The sequence below is a fragment of the Malaya genurostris genome, chromosome 2, assembly GCF_030247185.1.
Source record: "Malaya genurostris strain Urasoe2022 chromosome 2, Malgen_1.1, whole genome shotgun sequence".
Taxonomy (NCBI): domain Eukaryota; kingdom Metazoa; phylum Arthropoda; class Insecta; order Diptera; family Culicidae; genus Malaya; species Malaya genurostris.
In genome coordinates, this window is record NC_080571.1 from 16,459,212 (window position 1) to 16,486,742 (window position 27,531).

General features: G+C 37.2%; 2 protein-coding genes and 1 long non-coding RNA gene across 3 annotated transcripts; all 3 read left to right on the plus strand.

Moving 5' to 3' along the window:
* The first annotated feature begins 1,541 nt into the window (after positions 1–1,541).
* Positions 1,542–2,978, plus strand: LOC131431664 (sorbitol dehydrogenase-like). Its single transcript, XM_058597510.1, has 2 exons — positions 1,542–1,660; positions 1,716–2,978. Exons 1-2 carry the CDS (start codon positions 1,604–1,606, stop codon positions 2,745–2,747), a joined length of 1,089 nt encoding a protein of 362 aa, XP_058453493.1. The 5' UTR covers positions 1,542–1,603; the 3' UTR covers positions 2,748–2,978.
* A 9,894-nt stretch (positions 2,979–12,872) lies between these two features.
* LOC131430894 (sorbitol dehydrogenase-like) lies at positions 12,873–14,596 on the plus strand. The gene is made up of 4 exons (XM_058596146.1): positions 12,873–13,254; positions 13,313–13,346; positions 13,411–14,221; positions 14,285–14,596. Exons 1-4 carry the CDS (start codon positions 13,204–13,206, stop codon positions 14,460–14,462), a joined length of 1,074 nt encoding a protein of 357 aa, XP_058452129.1. The 5' UTR covers positions 12,873–13,203; the 3' UTR covers positions 14,463–14,596.
* A 1,352-nt stretch (positions 14,597–15,948) lies between these two features.
* On the plus strand, positions 15,949–17,178 carry LOC131432458 (uncharacterized). The gene is made up of 3 exons (XR_009229864.1): positions 15,949–16,549; positions 16,633–16,779; positions 16,838–17,178. It is a non-coding gene; the product is annotated as an uncharacterized LOC131432458 (long non-coding RNA).
* The last annotated feature ends 10,353 nt before the right edge of the window (positions 17,179–27,531 follow it).

Consider the following 27,531-nt stretch of genomic DNA (forward strand, 5'->3'; position numbering starts at 1 on the left):
ACGCGAACAGATTTCAACTAAAAAAGTTGTTGATTTTGCATTGCGATTATTGTTTTGCTTTCAACTGTCTCCGGCATTTGACAGCATTCAAAACAACATATTTTTCAACTACTTGAATATATGCAAATCAAAAACCATTTTGGTTGAATCAAAAAGAAATTAGTTAAATCAACTATCGCAAAAATCAAAAACTGCGATATCGCAATTTTATGATCGAAGGGTTCTCCGTGTGTATATAGTTTTGGCTATATGTATTAAATCTGTATCCTGCATGAAATTCGCATGGACGTCAACAAATCAGTACATTATAGAAAATTATGTATGAATGGCTACTCTGTTGGTAAATGTAAAAAATGAACACCGTCTGTCAGACAGGATGTTTTTGATAGGGTAACGTGGCGCCATCATGACATATGCGAGTACTGTCCCAACTAAAGGAATACTGGAAATGACCGTTAAAATGATTAAAGAATCCAATTTGAGTGTCCTTAGTCTATGCTGTCGTTGCCAATCACCTCTATTCTATACGTCGATCGTTTCGAAATATTCCGATCGAATGTGAAATTTCTATTCTGGATTCCGTTCGAGTTGGGTATGAACTCGAATATCATTCGTTCGAGTTGTTAAATTTTCGAACATTACTCGATCAACTTGCGTACATATTACCTATGTTCGGTTTAGAATCGTTATAATTTGTTCATATAAGTGTGACGGTTTCGTTTACTAAGAAACTAATGTAGAACAAGTAAGTAGTCCCGGGTTGGCGGTTCAATGCATAAGGCACTGGTCTTGCAAACCAGCTGTCATATGTTCGAGCCCCGACCTGGAAGGATTCGTAGTGTCAGTAGAATCGTAGCACTAGCCATGCAATGGTTCTGTACACACTGAATCGGCTGCGAAGTCTGTTTGAAACAGGAGGTCAAATTCCACTACAGGAATGTAATACCAAGGCTTTGCTTTAAGTAGTGTTGACAGCTTTGATGGCTAGTGTTCGAAATTTCAAGTGTTCCCGAACGAAAGTCGATCGAATCATACAAGTCGAACGGAATAAGGAATGCAAAATTCGAACTCGAACGAAAGTGTAGATTCGTTCGTATCACAAATCCGTCGAATTGCAGAATCGGGGTGAATATCTCGGGCGTTTGGTGGGTGATCAGATCGCTCAAAATATAGTGAACAAACAATCGAGCATTATAAATCAAATAAAGTTTCAATTTATTTATCGTAATGAAGATATTCTGATCGATAACTACTTGTCACTATTTTATTTACATTGCAGAATGATCCAAAAATCTTTCTGCCTGTCGAATGTTGAACTGAGTCGCCATTTTGATAAAATTGCACTACACGATAAAAACTTTGAAAGGTTAAATTTCAAACAAAAGGTAAAATCATGCACGAAATTGTTGACGGCGTTTGACGGACGATTCAATTAAATGCATTATATAAATACTTTTATAGCAGTTACATGCACGGCATGTTGACGTTGACCAATTTGTATACGCTAGTTAAACTGATCATTTATTTTCCTCTCACTCATGTTATAACACAGAGTCAGTTCCGATTATCAGTTGAAAGTCGAAGGTAGCATTGGTCGCGAGCTATGGAGAAGAAAGCAAATATTGGTGCTGTGATACATGGCATTGAAGACATGCGAATGGTAAGCGCAATAACGCAATTTTGGTTCTATCCTAATCGAAATGATCTTTTTCTAGGAACCAGTTCCGATTCCCTCGCCACGGAATAATGAGGTTTTGTTGGAGATGGATTGTGTTGGGATCTGTGGATCAGATGTCCACATCCTAACGCATGGTGGTTTTGGCGAGTACAAGCTGAGGCGACCGATGGTCATCGGACATGAGTCTTCTGGAGTAGTTATTGGTGTGGGAAAAGGTGTTCAACGGTTGAAGGTGGGTGATCGAGTGGCTGTAGAACCGGCAATCGGGTGTAAGGTGTGTAAACTGTGTAAGGCTGGTCGGTATAATCTCTGTCCCGAAGGAATCTATTGCGCAACTCCACCGACTCATGGCACTCTGCAAAATTACTATACGCAGGTAGAGGATTGTTGTTTTAAGCTCCCACCGAATGTGACCATGGAGGAAGGTGCTCTGTTAGAACCACTAGCAGTAGCAGTTCACAGTTGTCGGATCGCTGGTGTTATGCTGGGATCAAACGTGTTGATTCTTGGTGCCGGACCGATCGGAATGGTTACAATTTTGGTTGCCAAAGCAATGGGTGCCGCCAAGATCTGTGTGCTTGATCTCGTCCAAAGCAAGTTGGATATTGCTAAAACAATCGGAGCTGATGTAACTTTGCAGATTAGGAAAGGTCAGGGGGAAGAAGATGTAGTACAAACTATCCACAAGTTGTTGGGAGTTGCTCCAGATATATCAATCGAGTGCACCGGGGCGGAACCGTGTGTTCGACTTGGTATTCTTGCAACCGAAATTGGTGGAGTGCTCACTCTGGTTGGCATCGGGCCCACAAATATGAACCTACCAATAACAATGGCATTGGTGCGAGAAGTGGAAATACGATCCAGTTTCCGGTATGCCAATGCCTACCCAGCAGCTCTCGCTATGGTGGCCAACGGAACGATCGATGCAACCAAACTGATCACGCATCATTTTGATTTAGAAAATTCAATCGAAGCTTTCAAAACCGCTCGTTACGGATTGGACGGTGCAATCAAGGTTATGATCCACTGTCAACCACGGAACAAGAATAATCCTGGAAAGAAACTGTAGACAATTGATGATGAAAAACATACGCGGTTAACTATTGATAAGGGTTGTTATACTAATAAGTATTACTGATAAGGATGACATAAGGGTTTAGTATATCTTGGAAACGTTAAACTGTTGACCACCAGCAATTGTTTATTTTTAAGCACTGATAAGACGACCTGTTCACCTAATTGTGTTTGTTGTTAGCTATCTGTTCACAATAAATGAGGCGCAAATTATGACGACTCGCAATGTATTTTTTTTTTATTTTTTTCATCTACTTTTACGACAATTGGGAATCATCACGTATTCACTATATTTCGATGCGGATTTTGACAGTATGCTTGACAGCGTCATTGGGCTTCTGATAGCTCATTAAATAACAACTAATGAGCAATAGCCTCCAAGAGATTTAATTGTTTCTTTCATCAAATGCCTAACTTCAACCAGCTTTACTCGTATAGATTTGTTTTTTCGTTTTAAGCGCTAAGTGAAGAAAGCTCTATTCCGTTCACAGTCACTAAGTCAAGATTCAGACTCTCGCTGACACGAGTAGTTATGTAAGTAGCAAATTGAAAGAAATTTCCTCTTTGATTACACAGGATACCGTCGATTGCGATAATTGCTGCTTCAACAACTCGAACGTACGATTTAGGGTATACCCGCACTAAGCCGACCCGATCGACCCAGCTTCGACTTTTTTCAGCTTTAACTATAGATGAGCAGCACATGCACACAGTTTCAGCCATAGCCAAACCCGAAAGAAGTCGGTGTCGGGTCGATCGGGTCGGCCTAGTGCCGGTTGACCTTTATTTAATAATCTACACAATCCCAATTGTTCAAAGTAACAAAACGATTAGTTGCATAGAAAATCAAAAAAATGTTTTTTCAATCCAATCTATAATAGTTTTTATCTACAATGTAGTTTTTTTCAAATTAGGGTATCTAAAATTCAAATTAAAATGGTGCTGTTAGGGTTTCCAACAAATATATGTAGGTTGTAGAGAAAATGTATAAGCAAATCAAGCCGAAATTATTTCTGCTACTGTATTAACAAAAACAATCGTTGGAATTACCCGGAATCGGTTTCTTTTCACAGTTTTCTTCTGCGTTTATTTCAACTGATAATAAACCTTGCTTTTATGATGCTGTTTTCAACATAAAAAATCTCAGTTCGAAACAACTTGGTCTACGGAAATCTCCGTAGATCTACGGATTCGAACATTTTCAACGGATCTACGGATTCGTAGACAAAATTTACGGAAATTGGATTATTTCTACGGAAATTTAAATTTATCAACGGAGAACTACGGAAACTAGTTTTGTCTGGCGAGCAAAAAAAAAAAGCTTTCGAGAAAAATGCCAATCTACGGAAATGACACTACTGCTATCTGGCATCGCTGGTCTATCATAAAATCCAGAACAATTCTCGGGTGATTTTTCAAAAGGCCGTAAGAGCAAGTGACAGTTTCTCTTTGTTTACTTTCTCTTCTATTAATTACCAAACGGTTTACACGTTTATCACCTAACTCTTTGCGTATAGAATGATGCCCGAAACTTACGACTTTCAAACTGAACTGTGTAATCCAAGAAAATCTTTTTAATCACATCACAATAATCTAAAGAGAGAGTGAACAAATAGAAACTGTCACTTGCTCTTACAGCCTTCTGGAAAATCAACCGAGAATTTGGTCTATCCTAAATTACCAGAGTCGTACGTATTTAATTTATTTCATTGAATTGACTGTTCTTGTAAAATTAGCACGGTCAAAGGTGTGATTCTAATCTAATTCGTCCCAGTGTGAGTTTACACGCCATACTCAAAAACAAATTTAATTTTTCTATGCTTTGGTGGATTGAGACATGTACGATTTTTTCTTGTCTCTTTGATTATTGATTGATCATTTTATTGCTTTTCAATTTATTTATCCAAGAAAAAAACTCTTTCTGCTCGAGGAATATGAAGTTCAGATTGACTTGAGGAAGCGGCAGTAAAATACAAACTCAATGATTTCTTGACAACGATCTGCAGAGAGCATCATAAAATATCCAGTTGCTCAAAACAACGAAACGAAAAGTAGGCGGTTGCATAGCACCCCGGTGTCACGATTGTCATCTGCATACAATTGGCTTGAAGCCGAAAATTTTGGTTCTTTGGTTCTAGTTCGCTGTCAAATGGTGTGTTTAAGCAGTGTTCACACGTTCACATTTTTCTTCATGCGCTTGCACCAACATAAGGAAACGATTTCGATGGAATATAATCAAACTATAATAAACCACAATTTCTTTTTCTAATTCAAAAAAGAGGTAAAATTACTTATTTTATAGAGAATACTAGACTAGAGTTATATTTATGTTGGGTTTGAAGAAATTAACTTTTGAAACGAGCGTGGTCTGATTGTATGGTATGAACGTTGCTTAACATATTGTTGACAACAACGCTACCAAAACAAAATGCGTCGGTTTCAGGAACCAGCTTCCATACCAAGAGGGTGTTGCCAGATATGCCAGATCTGCAGATTTCGGGTATAGTGCTGCAGACATTTTTTGTAGTGCAGACTTTTGCAGACTTTTGAAAATCGAGAGACTTTCGTCCAAATTTACAGACTTTTGATATTGACGTGACCTTTTTTTTTGCTCGCCAAGTCAGTAGTAGAGAAATTACTGCTAGCAAGGCATGCTTGCTGTCTGCAGATTTTTTTCACATTTACAGACTTTTGAAACCCTGTCTGCAGATATTAGAAATTCTAACCTGGCATCTCTGGGTGTTGCATAGTAGACCAAAATCGAGGGAACGTCGAAATTAAGAAATTTGAAAAACGTTTTCCTCCATTTATTGAATTTTTTTAATGTGGAAAGTGAACGGTGAAGACTAAGGATTGAACCAAAAAGGATCATTTACATGATTTTTGACCGTTTGCATGGCGATCAACTCAGAATAGATTGCGGATGATTCACGACAAAATTTGCCTACACCAAAAATGAATCTTGAGCCGGCTGTGCTCAAGTTAATAGCAAGCAAATTCAGGTTCGAAAATATCGTTAGTCCCACGACAAAAGGTCCTCACTGCAAATGAGATTACGGAGCCATTACTGCAATTAGGTTTTGCACGATGACGGCACAAATGAACTGCTGATGAATCAAGTTCATCTTTGACAGTTGCCGTTTTGTTTTGCGACTGCAAGTGAAAAATTATCATAAAAAGTGCCTGTTTAAAACGTAATACACAGTGAAAATAACTAAAAAGATTGCCCTGTATGTGTCGACTGTCAAAAAAAGTTCATTCTGTTCATTTTTGTGAGGTTATGTCATGTTCGTGCAAAACCTAATTTCTCGAAAGTTTCCAACATAAACCGAAAGTTTTGCGAAGAATAAGGCGCCAAATATAAAATCAATCCGATGAATCGTGGAAGAAAAAGTAAACAAAGAGATACTGTCATTTGCCTGTAGGCCCTTTTGTCGAGGGACTGTCGATATGATTTCTCGGTTTGAAACAAATATTTTCAGGTTTGATAGATATCTACACCAAAGTTTTAATTTACGTGCTTTATATATGTATATATGTATTAATATATGCACGTACATGTGCGTGTATGTGTATATATTTATACATTGAAATATTGGTGCAGTGAATGTGTTTAAAAATATGTAAAAACATATGCATATATATATGTACACATACATGCATATATGCATACATATATAAGGCGCGTAAATTGAGACCTTGGTGTAATCGTTTCGTTGTTTCAGATTTATATGGATCCGATTATTTTTTGTATAATTTTTGAAATAACAAATGCGGGAAAGTTTATGATGCGGGATATCAACCTAAAAATTTGATTACAACGTGAAGCGCATTGACTTTTTATGATCTAAATGAAAATAACGCAGAAAAATTTGCAGTAAAAATTAATAAATTCCAATTCATTTCCTGATGTTGTTTGGCAATATTCTTAATTCTGTATAAAATTGTCAAAACGACGAATGTAACAATAAGAGATTCTCCGACGACACGACCAGGCACTCCGAAGGAAAATCGGAATAAAATGTGTTCGTGAGCGATTTACCGCCAGTTACCGCAAATATAGCGACCCCTTGTTAATGATAAAAATGAAATTCTTAAGCAACACTGTTCTGGTAGCTACAACATAGTTACCAAGGTACCATAGAAATAAAAATAAACAAATAAATTGCGAAAGTTCGTCTGAATTCGAATATCGCAAGATTGCTTCTGTGAAGTTTTAAAGATTATTTAAAATATTTCTCATAACCAGGCCCGTACCCAGGATTTCATTTCGGGAGGGGCCCAAAGATAAAAAAAATAATGTTACTGAAGATTGCTTATGTACCTAATTCTCGGTGTGCCCTTTACGGGTGTTTTTAACAGACACTTTAAACTTTTACACTGGAACTGTTATTGTGTTACGTTTCTTTGCGTTTACTGGCTTGTTATTTCTGCAACACATGTCTTAGACCTTTTAAATAATTATATGTCTGTTTTTGATTTCGGGAGGGGCCCGGGCCCCTTGGGCCCCCCCTCTGGGTACGTGACTGCTCATAACAGATTTATAATTTCAGTTTGACCAGATGGTGATGTTTTGGAAGAGCCTAACACATGGATCAATAAGTCCCGAGACTAAAGCAGAGATGGCGCTCGTAGTAAACCAGTAACCACGTCTTTCTAGAGTACTAACCTTTGCTTGAAACGGGTCAAAATTTTAAGTCGATCCGACCAGAAACAGCTGAGTTATCGAGGTTGGAGTAAAGTCGTTTTGCAGTTTGTTTAAAAAAATGGAAAAAAACGAGTTTCGTGTTTTGATAAAACATTGTTTTTTAATGGGTAAAAACACCGTACAAGCGAAACAATGGATTGAAAAATGTTACCCGGACTCTTGTCCATCAAAATCAACGATTTGTCGGTGGTTCGCCGAGTTTAAACGTGGTCGTACCGACACAAATGACGCGGAACGCTCGGGTAGACCTGTGGAAGCCGTTACACCGGAAAATGTGAGTGAAGTGACAAAAATTATAATGAAAGATCGTAAAGTGAAGCTCCGTGAGATTGCTGAGATGACACAGATATCATATGGAAGTGTATTTACTATCCTTCATAAAAAATTGAGCATGAAAAAGGTTTTTTCCAAGTGGGTGCCGCGATTGCTTTCGATGGAACAAAAACAGCAACAAGTCGATGATTCAGAAATTGAACGAATTGGGCTTTGATCTGCTTCCCCACCCCCCATACTCGCCAGATTTAGCCCCCAGTGACTACTGGCTCTTTTCTGATCTTAAAAAAATGCTCCAGGGAAAAAGATTTGGCTCAAATGAAGAGGTCATCGCTAAAACTGAAGCTTATTTTGAAGCGAAAGATAAATTTTTTTATAAACATGGTATTGAAAGATTGGAAAAACGTTGGAACCATTGTATCACCCTAAAAGATGATTATGTTGATGAATAAAAAAAAAGTTTGCAAAAAAATGTTGTTTCCATTGTTAGTCTCGAGACTTATTGATCCATGTGTTACAAGCTTTTTAATTCAGTAAGCTTTCAAATATGAATCTCCAGAAAATATACGAAATCTAGCTGTGTATATACCAGATTTCGCTGTGGAGCTCTACATAAACTTCGACTGCGAACTTCACTATCAATATATTCGAAAATTTGACGAAGTTACCATTTAATTGTTTTCTGATAAGAAATGAAGAGAGCGTGTATAAAACAGCCCAAAAATACGGCCGGTTACTCACTCAAATTGTTATCTGTCCATAGAATAAATATCGATTCTACTATGACACGACCGACCGCAGTAAAATGCCAATGAATTTATTTTTCAATAAAAAACTAAAAATAGTTGTTGCAAAGGTATTTTACTTTACATCTCGTTCATGGATGTTCTGTTTGTACAAGTACCGAGTGTTTGAATACGGGATAATCATCTTAAGTATGACTCGCAAAACTTTTAATTCTGTCATATCAAAAATACTACTACTAATATAGTCATAGTTTTTATTGATATTTTGTAGAATTGGTAACCATATAAGCTAACCATTTAAATTAAACCCATAATACATTTATAATTGCAATTTCGTGTCTTTGCGACATACAATAGAACCGTGGTGAAATACTTATTGATTTGTTTTGTTCTATTCAATTTTTTCAATTGAACCACAAACGTAACCAAGGATATTGTTATTCTAGAATCAACAGTTTATCAAACAAGGTTGCCAGTTCCAAACATATTTACCAAGATCTCATTTTCACATTACGAGTTACTGACATTTAAAAAAATCCTTACATGGTTCGCTATAGGCGATTATAAGCCAATATATTTGGTTTCTTGTAGTTGTTGTACGGTTAGTGCTGGAGGTGAAATGTTCGTTACTCTAATTGATAATGGTTAGAGTGGCACAAATCAATCTTCAGCTTAAACGTACAGCAACTATGAATCTATCCAGACTTTTGCAAGAAGGTAAAGCTTCTATAGCTTTGGTTCAAGAACCATATTTCCAAAAGGGAAACTTCTACGTTGGAAAATTGTTAAACCCAGTCTTTGTTGCCTTCAACAAGACCGGTATGACTAATCCACGTGATTGTTCGGCATATTTACCGCATAACCAACCTTCGCCAAGCGATGACTTCAAAAAGGTTGTATCATACTGCTGCATGAGTGATTTACCGCTTGTAATCGGCAGTGACATAAATACTCACCATATCATTTGGGGCAGCACAGATATAAATTCGAGAGGCTCTGATATGATGGAATTTGTGAGCAGTACAAACCTGCACATAGTCAATGCAGGAAACCGTCCAACTTTTGCGAGATCTGGAAGAGAGGAGGTTTTGGACGTAACTCTCTGCTCTGATAGAATTGCGCATGAGTTGGTGAATTGGCTCGTCTCCGATGAGCTCGAACCTTCCTTGTCTGATCATAAGTACATATTCTTTGATTATTCAAACGTTAAATTTGATATTATCACATATCGTAATCCCAAATCTACAAACTGGGACCTCTATGAAGAGGGCTTGGCGACTAGATTTTACGGGTACCAACTAACAATTGAAACCCCAATTGATTTGGAAAATGTTGTCGACGAGACAAATTCACTCATAGTTGCAGCATACGAAGAGGCTTGTCCACTTCGGATTGTGCGAGCTACTAGAGGAACTCCTTGGTGGAATGCTGAACTTGCTAGACTAAGGAAACTATGCAGAAGAGCTTGGAACCACCGACGCAGAGATGGGTCGGGGGCATTCGTGTCGGCTCGAAGGGCTTACAAAAATGCTCTTCGATCGTCTGAGCGAAGTGGTTTGAAAAGCCTCTGCACAAATGTCTCTAGTCTCAACGAGGCTAGCAGATTAAATAAGTTACTTTCGAAGTCCAAGGACTTTAATGTCAGTTTCTCAAGAACTTCAGATGGTGAACACTTGTCTGATGAAGGTGATGTACTTCACTATCTTTTTAACACTCACTTTCCAGGTTGTATGGATCCATCACCGACAGCTCTTCCCGAGACTTTTTCAGGTAGTTACGATTCTTGGGCCCTTGCTCGAAGCGTTGTGACGATTGAATCGGTCAAATGGGCAGTTGAGAGTTTTGCTCCGTATAAGTCTCCTGGAAAGGATGGAGTTTTCCCAGTGTTACTGCAGAAAGGGTATGAACATTTCAAACATGTTTTGAAGAAAATACTTACTTTTAGTCTTGCGACTGGATATATTCCAAGAGCCTGGCAGGAAATAATTGTTAAATTTATTCCCAAAGGCGGTCGCGACACTTATGAGGAAGCGAAGAGTTTCAGGCCTATCAGTCTAAGCTCATTTCTTCTTAAAACAGTGGAACGCATAGTAGATCACTATGCCAGGAATTTTAGTCTGGGCGTGCATTCGCTACATGGAATGCAACATGCTTACCAGCGTGGAAAGTCCACTACAACCCTGTTACATGATGTTGTGTACAACATTGAAAAAGCTTTCTCACAAAAGCAATCTTGCTTGGGAGTTTTCCTAGATATTGAAGGTGCCTTTGATAACGTCTCTTTCAATTCAATTCTGGAAGCAGCCCGTGGTCATGGCATACCTTCAAGTATCACAAATTGGATACATGCAATGCTTAGCAATCGACTTCTTTGTTCATCGCTTCGGCAAGCAGAGATTAAAAAGCTGAGTGTCTGTGGGTGTCCTCAAGGTGGTGTACTATCCCCACTTTTATGGAACCTAGTCGCTGATGGTTTGTTAAGGAAACTAAATAACCTTGGATTTCCGACTTATGGTTTTGCCGACGATTATCATATATTGATGACTGGTATAAGCATTAACACTCTCTTCGATTAAATGCAACAAGCCCTGCGATCTGTTGAACAATGGTGTTGTCAGACGAGCTTTTGGAAAATCATGGGGACTCAAACCCAGATATATTCATTGGATCTACACAACTATTGTTAGACCAATTTTAGCATATGGATGTCTTGTATGGTGGCAGAAAGGAGAAGTCGCGACAGTTCAGTCAAAGCTAAATCATCTCCAAAGGATGGTCCTAATGGCGATGACAGGAGCATTCACGACAACTCCTACTGCTGCTCTAGAGGCGCTACTGTGCATTAAACCACTACATGTGTTCCTAAAACAAGAAGCATTATCTTGTGCATATCGTCTTAAGGTTACAGGGCTTTGGAACAGTAACCCATTAGATTATGCTACCAGCCACACTCGCTTGTGGTCTCAAATGGTTACGTGGGATGAGTATTTACTCGCTCCTAGTGACCTAACTCTCACGTGCAGTTTTCCTTTCAAAACATTCAATGTGAGCTATCCTCTTCGTGAGGAATGGTTGTCTGGTTGTCTGGAACGACAACTTGATGAACACATAGTTTGTTATACGGACGGTTCTCTGTTGAATGGTCGTGCTGGTGCTGGTGTCTAATGTCGTGAAATGAGGCTGGAGCAGTCTCTTTCACTTGGTAGATACTGTACTGTGTTCCAAGCAGAAATCTACGCAATTCTGTGTGGAGTACAATCGGCACTTCAGCAGAGGATCTGTGGTGAACGAATTTATTTTTGTTCCGACAGTCAGGCAGGCTTAAAAGCACTCAGTTCGAATGACTCAGTTCGAATGACGCAGCTACGTATCCGGGTTTTTAGTTCTTCATACATGGTTGAGTCTGTATATGCGGGGCTAAAATTGAAGAATATTCTCTCGTTTCTTACCCAATGTGGTAAGGAGCTATAGACAGAAGGGTTCATCGTACTTCCTGGAGTGAATGAATCCCTTCTGTATTCACCTTAAATAGGGTTTAGCAGATTGTTTGGCATCCTTTAGGGGGTACCGAATTTACTTCTGCTCGTACATACTGCGGATCGTTCTGCATTCTTCCGGGAGTGCAGAATGATGTCGCTTTTGTAAGATCTCTAAATCCTCTCGGGGGTTGGAGGTTTTATTAACAGCAGACTGTTCGGGACCTCGTAGAGGTTCAGAATTTACTTCTGCTTCCACTAAATGTGATCCTCAGCAGATTGTTCAGCATCCCTTAGAGGTGCAGAATTTACTTCTGCTTTTATGTGTTTTTGTGTCGTCAATTTTTTCCATCCTCCTACTCCAACCCTTACCATTTCCTTTCAATCCTTCCCTCTTATATATCGGGAAAATGATGGCAAGGTACAAATCTCCAAATATCAAGGGGAACGTGCCATTTGAGCCAATTTGTTCTGATTCCTGAGGGGTAGTTAAATTTACGATACGAGTGGCAGGTCGTGTCGTCGGATTCTCTTTGGTTACTTTCTCTTTCGATTATTTCGAAACATTCCTGCTATTTTCGGTAATTTCTTCAGTGCAGACTCAAAGATGATAGCTTTAGTTATTATTATCGGTAAATAAATGGAGTGAAGGATTTCTAACAGTACCGTAATTATCGAAAGAGAAAGTAAACCAAGATAATCTCTCATTGTTACATTCGTCGTTTTGAACATTTCATACAGAATTCTTTCAATCTGCTATACCTATCTTGATTCGAAATTACACCTATTATTTTTAGTTATATGGAGGTCCTAATTTAGATTGGATACCCTAGACCCATTTTTTTGGGTAAAAACTGAAATACCCAATTCGGTTTAATTGACGTTTAGTTCAAAACAATAAATTACGCTTAAAAATAAATACCTAATTCCTTGCGTGGTTTGGTTTGTTTTGAATGATGATATCAAAACAAATCATATTTCAGTTTATTACTGCTCGTTGTTACTATCTCGTCTTCTAATCTGTTTGGTGTCTTACAATTATAAACATCATTTTTTGTGCAAAGCGCTCATAAAACCGGACTGCTCTGATAAGAGTCTTACTAATTGTTCAATATAATACTAGCTTCGAAGAGTTGTGTTTCAACGTTCATCTCATTGATTTTCTTACTATCATTTAGACCTCTGTTGGAATCGGTTGCACTTATTCTTTGAGCCTCCAATACATTGCTTGTTACTGTTGCACCGGAAATGAAGGACAATCTAACTGCTGTTTTGTATGGGATCGAAGATCTGCGCTTGGTGAGTAGGTGGAATGTTTCTCCGAATGTGACGATCAAAATAACTGTTTTCCCTTCAGGAACAACGCCCCATCCCAACACCGAAAGATGATGGTAAAGCAAGATTTAGTTCTAATCTACATTATAATAAAATTATTTATTTCGAATCCATCAACAGAGGTCCTGTTGGAAATGGACAGTGTCGGTATTTGTGGCTCAGATGTGCATTATCTGGTAAACGGTCGAATCGGGGACTTCGTGTTGCGTAAACCGATGGTGATTGGGCATGAAGCATCTGGGATCGTATCGAAAGTAGGTTCCAAGGTCAAAAATGTACAAGTAGGTGATCGAGTAGCCATCGAACCTGGCTACGGTTGTCGTGTGTGCGATTTTTGCAAAGCAGGTCGTTACAATCTGTGTGAGGACATGATTTTCTGTGCGACCCCTCCTTTTGATGGAAATTTGACCAGATATTTCACACATCCCGCCGATTTCTGCTACAAACTGCCACCACATGTAACCATGGAAGAGGGAGCACTACTAGAGCCATTGTCTGTAGGAGTGCACGCCTGTCGAAGGGCGCAGGTTGGGTTGGGTTCGGAGGTGCTGATCCTCGGAGCTGGCCCGATCGGATTGGTAACATTGATTACGGCTAAATCGATGGGAGCCGGAAAGATTGTGATTACTGATTTGCAGCAGAGCCGGCTTGATGTTGCTAAAGAGCTCGGTGCAGATGCAACTCTAATTATTGAAAAAGGAAAAAGTGAACAGGAGATTGTCAAGCAGATTCATACACTGTTCGGAGGAGCTCCAGACAAAACCATTGACTGCAGTGGCGCAGAGGCAACCTCTAGGCTATCAATCTTGGCTACTCGATCTGGGGGATGTGCCGTTTTGGTAGGCATGGGGCCCCCCGAAGTCAAATTACCACTGGTAAACGCCCTAGCACGTGAGGTAGACATTCGTGGCGTGTTTCGTTATTGCAATGAGTATGATCGGATTCGACGTACGTGAAATTTCGTTCTGTAATTTTATTTTTCTATTTTACGCAGTTATCCAGCTGCCCTAAGCCTGGTAGCCAGTGGCAAGATTGATGTTAAGCGCCTTATTACTCACCATTTCAACATAGAAGAAACTATGGACGCTTTCAAAACATCTCGTCATGGGCTTGAAGGTGCGATTAAAGTTATGATTCATGTTCAACCAAAGGATAAGAACAATCCAAAGTAATGAGCTACACTTGGCATTCGCATGGTAAAAAGATTTATATGTCATGCATTTAAAGAATTCATAGAATCATGCTATGATCGATTCTGTTTATACAAAAACTTTGCATATGTTTTTAATAAACGTTGAACACGCAATTTGTCTGTGTATGTGAGTGTGGGTGGGTTTGTGTGTATGTCTGTATGTGTGTTGTTATTGCTCTTTGATCCGATGTTTACTTTTGGAGTTATACAGTTCCATGCTTAGGTTTGCTATTTGTTTTTGACAATAAGTCACAATTAACCTTGAGAACAGAATAAATTCAATGAAAAACGGCCTTAGATACCTCGTTGTAATACATATCGAACGAGTCATAGTTTGTTGAAAACCGTCCACTTTTAACTGAGATATCGATGAAGTGATGTTTGGAAGCAATTTTAGCACGGTTCATTTTTGGCAACAAAATCGTTCGAATATGTCATGGTATTATACCACAGACTAACAGACATGACACGATAAGTAAATTCATCTAAAAATAAATTTTTGTGAGGCACTAGATCCACCGATATTGAACTGCGCGACCTATATACTATCGGTACACCCTTTGTGTTATGTAAACGTTTTTTATTAGTTGGTTCCCCACCGTTTGTTAAGACAGATCGGCTGCTTGCCGTGATGTTTGATTTCATCAGACTTTGTATAATATTTTGAAATGAATCGTCGCAATAACAATCTATTTTTCTCAACTTAGTTTTTTTTTTGTACGGAATGTTCAAAAAGTTCATTATAGGATTCGATGTAAAATGGGCTTGTAGTCATCTAGGGTATTTTTGATTGTGTTGGTAAAAAAGTAAATGACGTAACAAAACATGGGTTCGATTTTGTATTACGTTGGAGGCACAATTCTGTATTCAATTTTGAATATATGTCTTAAATCTATATCAAATATGTTATATATCAATATGGATCCCTTTAACGAATTCAATACAAATCGAAAAAGATATCACAGTAACACCATCTCGTGACGGAAAATGCTATTAGTTCAGTCATGTGTAATTGAGCAATTTGACGTCTTTGTTACTCACACCGATGCAGAGTGCACTGATCTATTCATATACGAAATTAGAACGTGTGTGTAGTGATGTTGTAATATCGATCGATTAATCGAGTAATCGAATAATTATCTAGATAATCGAGTAATATTCAATCGATTAGCTTAAAACTAATATTCGATTATTGAGCTAATTGAATAATTAAATAAATCCCATAGTAATAATCGAATGAATAATCGAGTAATCGATTAATATCCCAGATAATCGAATAAATTTCAATCGATTAGTTTAACAATTATACTCGATTATTAAATAATCGAGTAATTCGAAATTTCCGACATCCCTATGTGTGCGAGCCGAAGTCAAAGTTTGTTTTTGGATCAATCTTACACTGAGGTAAAAACATTTTTGACTCATAATCATACACTGCGAAAAATGCATATACACTGAGCAAAATACCATAGTAACCGTAGCCTGTTTTCCATTGTCATTTCAACTATACGCTTAAATAGTAGCAACAATCATGATATATGACTATTCACCATCTGTATTGTATAAATTACTAGACAACAAAGACTACGACTTGACTAAACTATTTGTATGTATGACTTTTCTGGCATGGTCTTCCTGACAATGGTAGTCATCTCAAATATAAGAACAAATAGTTAAAATCACAATTTCTAGTAAGGTGAAATTGCTCTCGAGCCTTGATATATATGAGGAGCTAAATAGTTATCGCTACCATGTAAATATGTACACAGTATAATAATGTTACCATAAATAGATACATGGTTTAAATGAAATTATGAAGTTTGAAAACACTATTCATGTAGTCCATATCAACAGAATTTATGTAGTAAGCACATTATCGTATAGTGTTTTTTAACCGACGATGTTTTTCATTTGTGCTGACTATACAAATTGTCAATAAACGGATATACTTTGTTATTGTCACATAAAGTTACAATACAGCAGACAATTTCGTAACACATCAGTGATTGATTTGAAGAAAAAAAAGTATATTGTGACATATATTGTGCAATTTGGAAGGACTTGCAGGTGAGTAAATTTTGTAGCCTTACTAGTTTCCGTCGTTGAAATTAAATTTTTCAACAATTTTGCCGGTAATGGCTGTTTTCTAGTGAAATCGACGTCCTGTATAATTTTTATTATTCGTTATCAGTCGCTGTAGAAACAACATCAAGCGATTGATTAAAAACGACGAACATCATCCGATTTCCGGATTCAAATCGCTCGAATCCGAAGGAAAAAATAACAATATATGGCAGGTGGGTATTGAGGTTTGTTTCTGGACTTGGCTATTAATTTCTTCCATTTCTTCTTCAGGAAAAACTTCACCGAACAGAGCCTGGGATCAACAGTTGCAACCAAGCAATGCTGCTCCGTGTCTACGTTGATAATCAATATTTCACCAGGCACATCATCATAATAAAATTGTAATAATTGCAAAAATAAAATAGAATTCAATGAAACTATTTTGTTGTTCTTGTTCTAGAATTCAAATTCATAAAACTTTTTAACATTAGCTCATGTTTTGCTGATCTTCAGCATTGTTGAATCAACCACTGCCTTCAGTTTCGAAATAACTAGAAGTGAAATGTCAAAAATACCATGGCTCTGGTTATAGCGAAAACCACAATGTAAATAAAGATTCGGTCATGGTTAGCCTAACCATCTCAATCGTATTAGTTATTCATAGAATATACTGTTCAATATTACTATTCTAGAGCCGATACAATTTATAGTAAACATGAACTTGACTATTGTTGAAATCATCTGATTTGATAGTCGGCTGAAAACCACTATACTCGCATGGTCAGGTTGGCCCTCTATATAGTAACTGTTACCATAATATTTTTCTGAGTGTAGAATTTCGTAAACTATGAACTAATGAACCAAGTAGAAGACATTTTCATTTACGTATTATAGAGTTTTATAAACGATTTAATGCCTTTCTCAACTGTTATCTTGGCATTGCAATGTTTTTTATTGCATATATATTTTCAATAATTGGCATGATGCGGCTCGACAAAATTCACGGGGTTATTTCGACATACTCACACTAGCATTCGCCACACAACCACTGAAAATAGTCACACCAACACATTTGCACGTGGATTGGACTATACACCCTCATTCTTGTTTACGTCCGTATCGACCATACGACGAACGGATACTTTCGAACGAATACGAATAAGCCATTCTCGTTTTCACTCGAATGAATTCGAACGCGACTCGTTTGCCACAAAATATTAAAATATCAGTAAACTACTTCCAAAAAATGCTAAGCCTTGATGAAATCAGTTCAATTCTTGTGATTAATCATATACGATACGTGTATTCGTATAACATTCGTACGAACGAAAAGTCCCATTCTCGTTTACGGACGAATAGACGAAATGCCGTGGTTTCGATTCGTCAGTTTAATGTTGCGAATCAACCGTTCGAACACATTGAAAAAAGTTTAACCGATTTCCAACAAATTTATTTTTGAATCTAAAGGTGATTTGTAATCACATCATAAATTTGTGTTTTGCATAGAACATTTAGAAAGCATAGCAGTATAGTAAAATTCACTTTTTCTCTGGCGAGCCTTCGAATATATGCTCGGTTCCAAGTTTTAACGCATCAAATTTTACATCTATTAGGTACTTCATGGAAAATACGCCATGGGTAAACATGCTTTGTTTTATATCAAATGCATGATTTTACCAATGTAATAAATATTGAGGCTATCGAAAACATGACAAAATTGCAAGAAAAATGCAACATATTTTTCGCCGATACTACTGATCGGACTGCTATTTTAAAAGCTTTTTTTACTTTGCATGGAGTTCAATTTGAAAATTTCATTTACCGACATGAATGAAATTGGTCCTGAGTACGATATTTATTTCTTATGTAGCATTCGTCACTTCCTTGATGCTTGGAATCTTCCTAAAAAAACTACCTGCGCTGCCGATCCTTCTTTTGCACAGAAGTCGCGTACGTACACGTTCTAGTGAAAACAAGAATGGCTTGTTTAAAAGCTTTTTTTTTACTTTGCATGGAGTATGCTTCGAAAGCATGTGTTCGTCGTATGGTCGATACGGACGTAAGCAAGCATGATGATACAAAATCAGTGAAAAAAACAAGTCAAATAACAAATGATTTCAAACATTTTCAATTACAACTCAAATCTGTTGCAGAACTTATAGTTTAAAGTTGGATGGGCGTTGTTTTCATGCATGTACGATGTATAAAAAAGTGATTGATTCGAACGTAAACGGGAATACGAATTTGATATACTTTCGAACGTATCGCATACGGCCGTAAACAAGAATGAGGGTGATAGTTTGCGTTTAGCGTGCACCCAGAAGTGAAATCTCGGTTAATTTTTCAAAAGGGCGTATAAGCAAGTGACAGTTTCTCTTTGTTTACTTTCTCTTCTATTAATTACCAAGCGGTTTCCACGTTTATCACTCAACTCTTTGCATGAAATGATACCCGAAACTTTCGACTCTCAAACAGAATAGTGATATCAAAGAAAATCTTTTTAATTACATCACAATAATCGAAAGAGAGAGTTGTTAAAGTACAATTTGTTTATCAAAGACTTTTAACCATTTGTAAACTTAGATATCTTTCCGTGTTTATATCCCTCTCAAAGTGTGTTTGCATAGCTTGAACTAATACATAGAACCCAGTGGTAGACCATAGAGAGATTAGAACAATATACATCGCTATTGAAACAGAGCAGTAATAAGAGTCTTGTGAGTGATAATTTGATTGATGTATTATGAAAACCTTACATGATTGTTATTCTTAATAAATACGATTAAGATAATACGATCTATTTTTGATTGTTGGGACTTCACCTCCAACGTAAGTAAAGAAAAGGGTTTTGGAAAGTATTTCTTGGAGAAGGTTTTCTCAAGAAATACTTCTCTTCGCTTGTTTGGTCGGTGGTGAGAATTCTTGGAGAGAGTTTTCTCTCACGAATTCATCCCATTCCTTTTATATTGTGCACTTACTTCAACAGGTTATGGGCCCAGGCACGATTGAAATCTAAAATTATTCAGACAGAGTTTTCTATTGAATAATTTTACGTTTTAGTCTATGCAAAATGAAAGTTGCAAATATTCCGAATAGAGTGTATAATTTTGACAGCAATTTTAACAAATATTTCTTTGTTCAGACGGAGTTTTCTGTGGAACAGAGATTGTGATAAGTGGAAATTGATTTCCTACAGGCAAAATGGAAAATCGAATGAGACGTATTGCAGTTCCCATGTTCAAGGGAGACGAAAAATCATTCCCGTTTTGGAAAAGGCGAATTGAGCAGCACCTTAAACAAGAAGGCCCTCTGCACACTCTTGAGAAAACACCTGAAGAGGAAGATTTTGCCAATCCGGTTGCTGGTGCAACACCTGAAGTAGAAGAAGAAAGGCAGACAAAATTTGCTAATCGTCTAAAGGAAGATGATAGGGCGATAAATGAGCTTTGGATGGCTCTCGAAGATGAGGCAATGGCACATGTTTTGTCGTGTGAGTATGCGAAACAAATAATGTGTAAACTGCAAAACATATACCAACTCAGAGGCACGGCGGCAATGCTCGAATTTAGAAAACAGCTCTATAATCTAGGTAGCAAGCCAAACAAATATAAATCGCTAAAGGAACTTTTTGATGCACATGATGAACTGATCCGACAGCTTGAAGGTATGGGTGAACATATTTCAAAGATGGAGAAAGTTAACACCTTACTTGTGGCCATTCCAACGGAGTTCAAACACATTATCGGAGCACTATCAGTCGTGAGGAAGGAAGAGCTGGAGGCAATGACGATCGAGCAGGTGAAGCGGTTCTTCCTGGACGAGGAAGCATCCACAGCGAAGACATCAGTTCCCTCTTCGGTTGCACTGATAGGAGTTAAAAAGAACATTCAGTGTTTCGAGTGTGGGAAGATGGGCCATAAACAGCGAAACTGCTTCAAGCTAAAACGGCAAAAAAGGATGGAACAACAGAAGGAGGAAAAAGATTCGGCCTTGAGTGTTGCAATGCTTGCACGACAAGAGGGAGCGTTTATGGTTCGTGTACCATTAGGTAGGCTCGACTTGTCACGTATAGCAGGAATCAGCAAAACTCAAACGAAGCCGATGAGGACTGCAAGTTCAGTTAATTTAATGAAAGCCATTGATGATCAACAAGACCAGAAAATTCGACAGCTGGACCTATCGAAAATGCCAGTGCGATTTCCATGCTGTCTTGATTCCGGAGCTACTTAACATATGAAAAAGGACCTTAGAGCATTTTCGGATCTATGGGAGATAGAGAGATTAAAAATTTCTACCGCGAAAAATGGAACCGAAATTTCTTGTGGACAGGCCGGTAACGTTTTCTTAAGAAACAATACAAATAAAAGAGTGCGTTTAGAGCTCTACAATGTTCTTTTCATTCCTGATTTGCATACTAATCTTCTTTCGGTTTCAAAAATTGAGTCTGCTGAATTTTCCATTTTATTCGAAAATGGTGGCGTTTCAATTAAAGACAAACACGGTAGGTTAATTGTGCAAGGAAAGAAAATAGATGGATTATATCAATTAGATGTAGTTCTGGAAAAAGATGATCGAGTTTTTATTGGCAAAGTGAATAGTTCGCTGCTGCTGTGGCACAGATGGTTAAGTCATTTGGGTAACATAAATTTGAGAAGGTTAGTATCCGAACGAATGGTTGAGGGGTTGGATTTACAACCATCATCTTTCGTTGGAGAACCAACTGTATGCGATTCTTGCATAGCTGGTAAACAAACAAGAAACCCTTTCAATACAGTATGTGAAAAACGTTCAAGAAAACCACTTGAAATCATTCATTCAGATGTATGTGGTCAATTGCCAGTGGAAACGTATGATGGATTCAAATACTTTGTAAGTTTTATTGATGACTTTACTCATTTTGTCGTCATTTATCTAATAACAAGCAAAAGCGACGTATTCCAAAAGTTCAAAGAATTTGAAGCATTGGCAACAAATCATTTTGCTATGTCAATCTGTAATTTGCGAACAGATAATGGGACTGAATATTACAATCATAATTTAATCACTTTTTGCAAGGAAAAAGGCATATGTATGCAACCTACAGTGCCTTACACCCCCCAACAAAATGGGGTTAGTGAGCGTATGAATCTCACGCTACTAGAAAAAGTTAGGTCTATGGGGGGAGGCATTATACGTAGCTACGTATACAACCAATCGAAGCCCAACAAATAGTTTGGATTGTTCAAAGACACCTTATGAGATGTGGTTCAATTCCAAACCGAACTTAAATAAATTAAAGGTTTTCGGATGTATTGCTTATTCACACATATGTAAAGAGCATCGTTCAAAACAAGACAAAAGGAGCCAAACACTTGCTTTCATTGGATATGCTCCTAATGGTTTTCGATTATGGGATTCTGATCGAAAGATAACAATTATTAGCAGGGATGTAATCTTTAATGAATCACAGTCTTTCTTTGATCATGAGAAAAATGTGGCACCTGAAAAGAATTCGGAAAATTATTTTGAGGTAGACTTACCTACAACTGAGTCTAACAAGACGTGTGGTGAGCTGGAACTTGATGTAGTTCTTAATGAATCTTCGGAGAGTAGCCATGATGAATACGCTGAAGCCGTTTCTGGAGACGATTCTGACCTTGAAACTGGCGGAAGACCACAAAAGATGATCAGGCGTCCAGAATGGTTAAATGATTTTGAAACAAGTTTCATGATGTTTGCATTAGCAATGTTTGGGGATATTTCACAAAATATAAAATACCTGAAAACGCGAGCAGATTGGCAATTATGGAAACATGCTATTGATGATGAACTAAAATCTTTGATCGAAAACAACACATGGACATTGGTTAGCGATCTTCCTCCTGGAAGGAAAGCTATCAATTCAATGTGGGTGTTTAATATCAAAGACGAAGAAGGCATTCCTAGATACAAAGCTAGACTAGTGGCAAAAGGTTGCTCCCAACGACCAGGTGTAGATTATAGTGAAACTTTTGCTCCAGTGGCTAAAATGACGACAATAAGAATCATGCTGTCTATAGCAGTCAAACAAAATTTGATAATACATCAGATGGATGTAAAAACGGCCTTTTTAAATGGGAAATTGGATGAAGAAATTTTTATGAAATTACCTCTAGATGAAATCGGAAATTCAAATTTGTGCAAATTGAATAGAAGTATATATGGTCTGAAGCAAGCTGGTAGGAGTTGGAATTCTGAATTCAATAAAGTAATAACTGAATTAGGATTTAAAAGACTTAACAGTGACACATGCTTGTACATTTCTACTGGAAAAGGATTGTACGTAATTCTTTACGTTGATGATATTTTAATATTGAGTAAAACGTTAGATAACATAAATTGGATAAAAGAAAAACTCTCAGAACATTTTAAGATGAAGGATTTAGGAGAAGTGAAGCATTTTCTCGGCCTAGATATCCTTCATGATCTTAAAAGAGGAGTCATAGAGATATCTCAAGAATCATATCTTTTGAAAGTGTTAAATAAATTTGGCATGAAGGATTGTAAACCCATATCAACTCCAATGGATGCCGGTTCAAAATGGAAAAAGGCATCGAAAATATCTGAAGAAAAATTCAAACAGTTACTCGGATGTTTGCAATATATGGCCCTTATTTCAAGACCAGATATAGCCGTATCAGTTAATGTATTAAGTCAATTTCAAAGTTTTTCAGGAGACTAACATTAGACAGGATTAAAAAGGTGGGTGGGTAATGTCAGAGACATAACTGGATGTCGTGAATACGAAAAAACTGACACGCTCCCATCACTTTTCCGAATATCAGTTAGTTGATTGATTGTATGAATTGTGCAAGCTTTCCTCTTTTTCACTAACAGAGTTTGAAGCGATGCACCTACATTAAAGTACAGATTAGTTAGATTAAACAGCTACTATTCTACAACTATATATTCCAAACTTGAAACAATTCCTTTTTAATTTGCTAATATAGGAGGCTAGGTACGACAAATTTGTAGTTCATTTTTATTGAAGCTATGAAGTTCTAAGATATCTGATTCTTCTCGAAATCTCAGTATGAGACAATTACAATGGCCTGGTCTGAAATGTATCGACGATCTTCGGAATGCAAGAGTCATTCTAATAATAATAATGATAGTAATAATAATAATACAGATTAACCTGTATATATGGCAACCCTGTTTCGCATGGCATATTTTCACACGACCCCATACCAGTATAAAGATGTGTTCAACATTCGCTTTCGCATTGCCGTTCGTAATTAAATGTGTTAGTGACGGTACAAATCTGCCTTTCTACCGGTGTTCGGTGCCATCGTGCTGACGGTGTCTCGTACGTTCAGAGTAGCTGCTTTAACTTAAATGACGCTATTTCTCACATCACATTTCATTTTATACCTGCTACTGGTAGCAGTGTATGACAACCCCTTTGTTAGAATTCCTTTCCTGTACGCAGAACGGTTGCTCTCGTGTGTCTTGTTTCGGGAACAGATGCTCAGCAAATGGTAGGAAAAATGAACCACTCATCTTTTATATGGATGTTCTTGTATAGATGCAGACATCTCGCGTTCTGATTGGCTGGTGTTGTCATGGCTTAAATCAAACAGGTTTTTCAATAGTGTACTATTGAAAAACTTCAATGTTGTTGCAATACACGTTCAAGTTGAGAATTTTCGATTCTATTTGTAGTTAGATTATATAAATCCTTCTACAGATCACTGAGCTATGAGCTTTAAAAATACGAGAAAGGCAAACGCGCCTTATGTATTATCCTCTTTGACACTCGTTTGTAGTAAACATTTAAGAAAAGTTTAATTTTGAACTATTTGAGATTATGTTACACAACTGAAAATTTTATCATAAAATTGTGATCATATTTCCGATGGCATGTAGTAGAAATTATGTTGATTCGTTGAAACAACAGGAGATATTCACGATCAAAAACTTATCACTCTCTCAGAGGGTAAATTTTGAAAAGGCGCCCCATAGTAAAGTAAGTCGTATTCACGACAAAAGAATTCTAAGGTATCTACAAGGAACTAAGAAAGCACGGCTGGTGTACTACAGGGACAAACTTGACGTACCATTGGAAGGATATGCAGACGCAGACTTTGCAAATGATAGTGAGGAGCGCAAGTCTATTTTTGGTAACATATTTACAGTTTTTGGCAACGCAGTATCTTTGAGCAGTAAGCGGCAGCAGATTGTTAGTCTGTCAACAACGGAAGCTGAATTGGTATCTCTTTGTCATGCAACTAAAGAAGGGATCTGGTTATCTCAGATATTGAGTGAGATTGGAATTGATTTGATTCCATTCACAATATATGAGGATAATATTCCCTGTATTAGGATTGCTGAGGAGCCTAGAGAACACCAAAGGACTAAACACATCGACGTTAAATATATGTTCATAAGAGATTTATTAAAGACAAACAAATTAAACTTAAAATATTTAGAAAGTGAAAATGAGCTTGCTGATTTACTTACAAAAGCTCTTCCAAAAATAAAATTTCAAAAATTTTTCAGTTTGATAGGAATGACAAATTGAGGGGAGGTGTTAAAGTACAATTTGTTTATCAAAGACTTTTAACCATTTGTAAACTTAGATATCTTTCCGTGTTTATATCCCTCTCAAAGTGTGTTTGCATAGCTTGAACTAATACATAGAACCCAGTGGTAGCCCATAGAGAGATTAGAACAATATGCATCGCTATTGAAACAGAGCAGTAATAATAGTCTTGTGAGTGATAATTTGATTGATGTATTATGAAAACCTTACATGATTGTTATTCTTAATAAATACGATTAAGATAATACGATCTATTTTTGATTGTTGGGACTTCACCTCCAACGTAAGTAAAGAAAAGCGTTTTGGAAAGTATTTCTTGGAGAAGGTTTTCTCAAGAAATACTTCTCTTCGCTTGTTTGGTCGGTGGTGAGAATTCATGGAGAGAGTTTTCTCTCACGAATTCATCCCATTCCTTTTATATTGTGCACTTACTTCAACAAGAGTGATTAAAGAGAAACTGTCACTTGCTTATACGCCCTAATGAAAAATCAACCGAGAAATGTCAAAAATAATTGAGCATGATGCCCACGTAGAAGTGTGAACATTTTTATTTATAAATGTATTTTTATTAACAAAATAAATATCGCCTATAAATAATGGAGAATTATGCTCTTTTAAACCTATCGTCTTCACTTTCAAGAGTTATGAAGTACACACTTAAAACCATTTCTTGAGCTCGGCATAATAAAATGCCGAAACTGATCAGCAACACCTAAATTTGCTGATTGCTCAGTAATCAATACGCATGTTTCTGAACTTCGTTAAATGCATTCACTGATATTTCGGTAAAATGCTTCACTTTGCCGAAATTTGGCATAATTGCTTGCTGAATTTATCTGTAAACAACAGATATGCCGACATCAGCAGAGACGTTTGCCGAGATTTCGGAATATGCGCTAGCTGTTGCCGAGATTCAGCACGACAGCTGTCATTTATTGCTGCGTTACATTTTCGCTTCGCATTGCGCGATTATTTTCTGATGAAAGTCTAGAGTGAAAAAATGGATAATCTTCGAAGAAACGTGGAACCACTTGCAAGTAAAAATATTGAATAAATATAGTGACATGTTTCGCTTTATAAAAAGCGACTTTATCAGATCACATTATAAGGAAAAATACCCAACACGGAGCTCAAAGAGTCCTCGAGACAAAACTTTGGGGGATATGCGAAAAAATAACCCAATGCATGGACAAATTCAATAGATCAAAGTAAGTTTATATTTTGAACAACACCGTATATGCATCATTAAATATTGAAAATTTTTGTATGTTTATTTTTATTTTCATATTTCCAGCTCGACTCAAGGTGGCCGCATCCGGAAACGCCGCTTTTTATTATGCTACATGTTTTAAGGTAGAGGCTTTAAGCACTACTGGCAACAAATTTGTAAACCACCTTTAATTGTTAATAAAATGAAATTTTGATCCTGAATGGTGTGTTTATAATGTTTAGAAATCACAAACAAAATTAATTGACTAGATTTTTAATTACTGATGATTCGGTAATTTGTTTTTTTCATTTTTTCGTTTTATTCGATTGCCGAATATTCAGCGAACGTTTCACTGAGCAAACAGTAAATCTTATGCTGGCGATTTCGGCAATATTTGACGTTTGTCAAATTTGAGGGTGCCGAGACGCTCAGTTATTTTATTTTTGCTGTGCGAATCTCCGCATTTTTTTGCCGAGACTCAGCTAAAAAATTTAAGTGTGTAGTAATTAACTTTGCTCATTAATGTTATGAATAGTGCTGAAAAGACGAAACCTACAGGCTGTGAAGGGAATGTTTGGTAGATCACTTCTGATATATAGAACAAAATTAAAATGAAATGAACGATGTATTACAAGTTAGTTTGATTGCGATATTTTTTTCATTGTGTTCATGACATTGAATTTAAATTAGCTGCACATCATCTTTTCTCTCAGGGATGTTAGAATGTAAAAGAAAATTGTCACAGAAGTGACAGACTGGATGTTGTTGATAGGGTAACGTGGTGTCATCATGACATATGCGTGTACCACAGACTAACAGACATGACAGTATGAGTGAATTCTTATAAAAATAATTTTTCGTGATGCACTAGTTCCACCTATATTGTACTGCGCGAACTATTTACTATCTGTATACCCCTTGTGTTATGTACAAGTTTTTTTACTAGTTGGTTTCCCCTCGTTTGTCAACACCGATCAGCTGCTTGCAGGGATGCCTGATTTCATCCAAATATTTGAAAATGAATGGTCGCAATAAATTATTGGATTATGTTGATAATATATTCAACTTTTTCGCGATGTTGGAAGGTAACCATTTATTTGACTCAGCGTTGTTCATCTAGACTATTTTTTATTGTGTTGGTAGTTTTCACCCGAAATTAAGTGGCGGCAGACCAGAAGCAAGTAAATATTGTAACAAAACGGGTTCGATTTT

Excerpts from the sequence above, each read along its gene's own strand:
- LOC131431664 (XM_058597510.1), top strand. The coding sequence starts at position 1,604 with ATGGAGAAGAAAGCAAATATTGGTGCTGTGATACATGGCATTGAAGAC. Across the intron at positions 1,661-1,715 it reads GCATTGAAGACATGCGAATG|GAACCAGTTCCGATTCCCTC; the intron begins GTAAGCGCAATA and ends ATCTTTTTCTAG.
- LOC131430894 (XM_058596146.1), top strand. The coding sequence starts at position 13,204 with ATGAAGGACAATCTAACTGCTGTTTTGTATGGGATCGAAGATCTGCGC. Across the intron at positions 13,347-13,410 it reads CCCAACACCGAAAGATGATG|AGGTCCTGTTGGAAATGGAC; the intron begins GTAAAGCAAGAT and ends ATCCATCAACAG. Across the intron at positions 14,222-14,284 it reads GTGTTTCGTTATTGCAATGA|TTATCCAGCTGCCCTAAGCC; the intron begins GTATGATCGGAT and ends TATTTTACGCAG.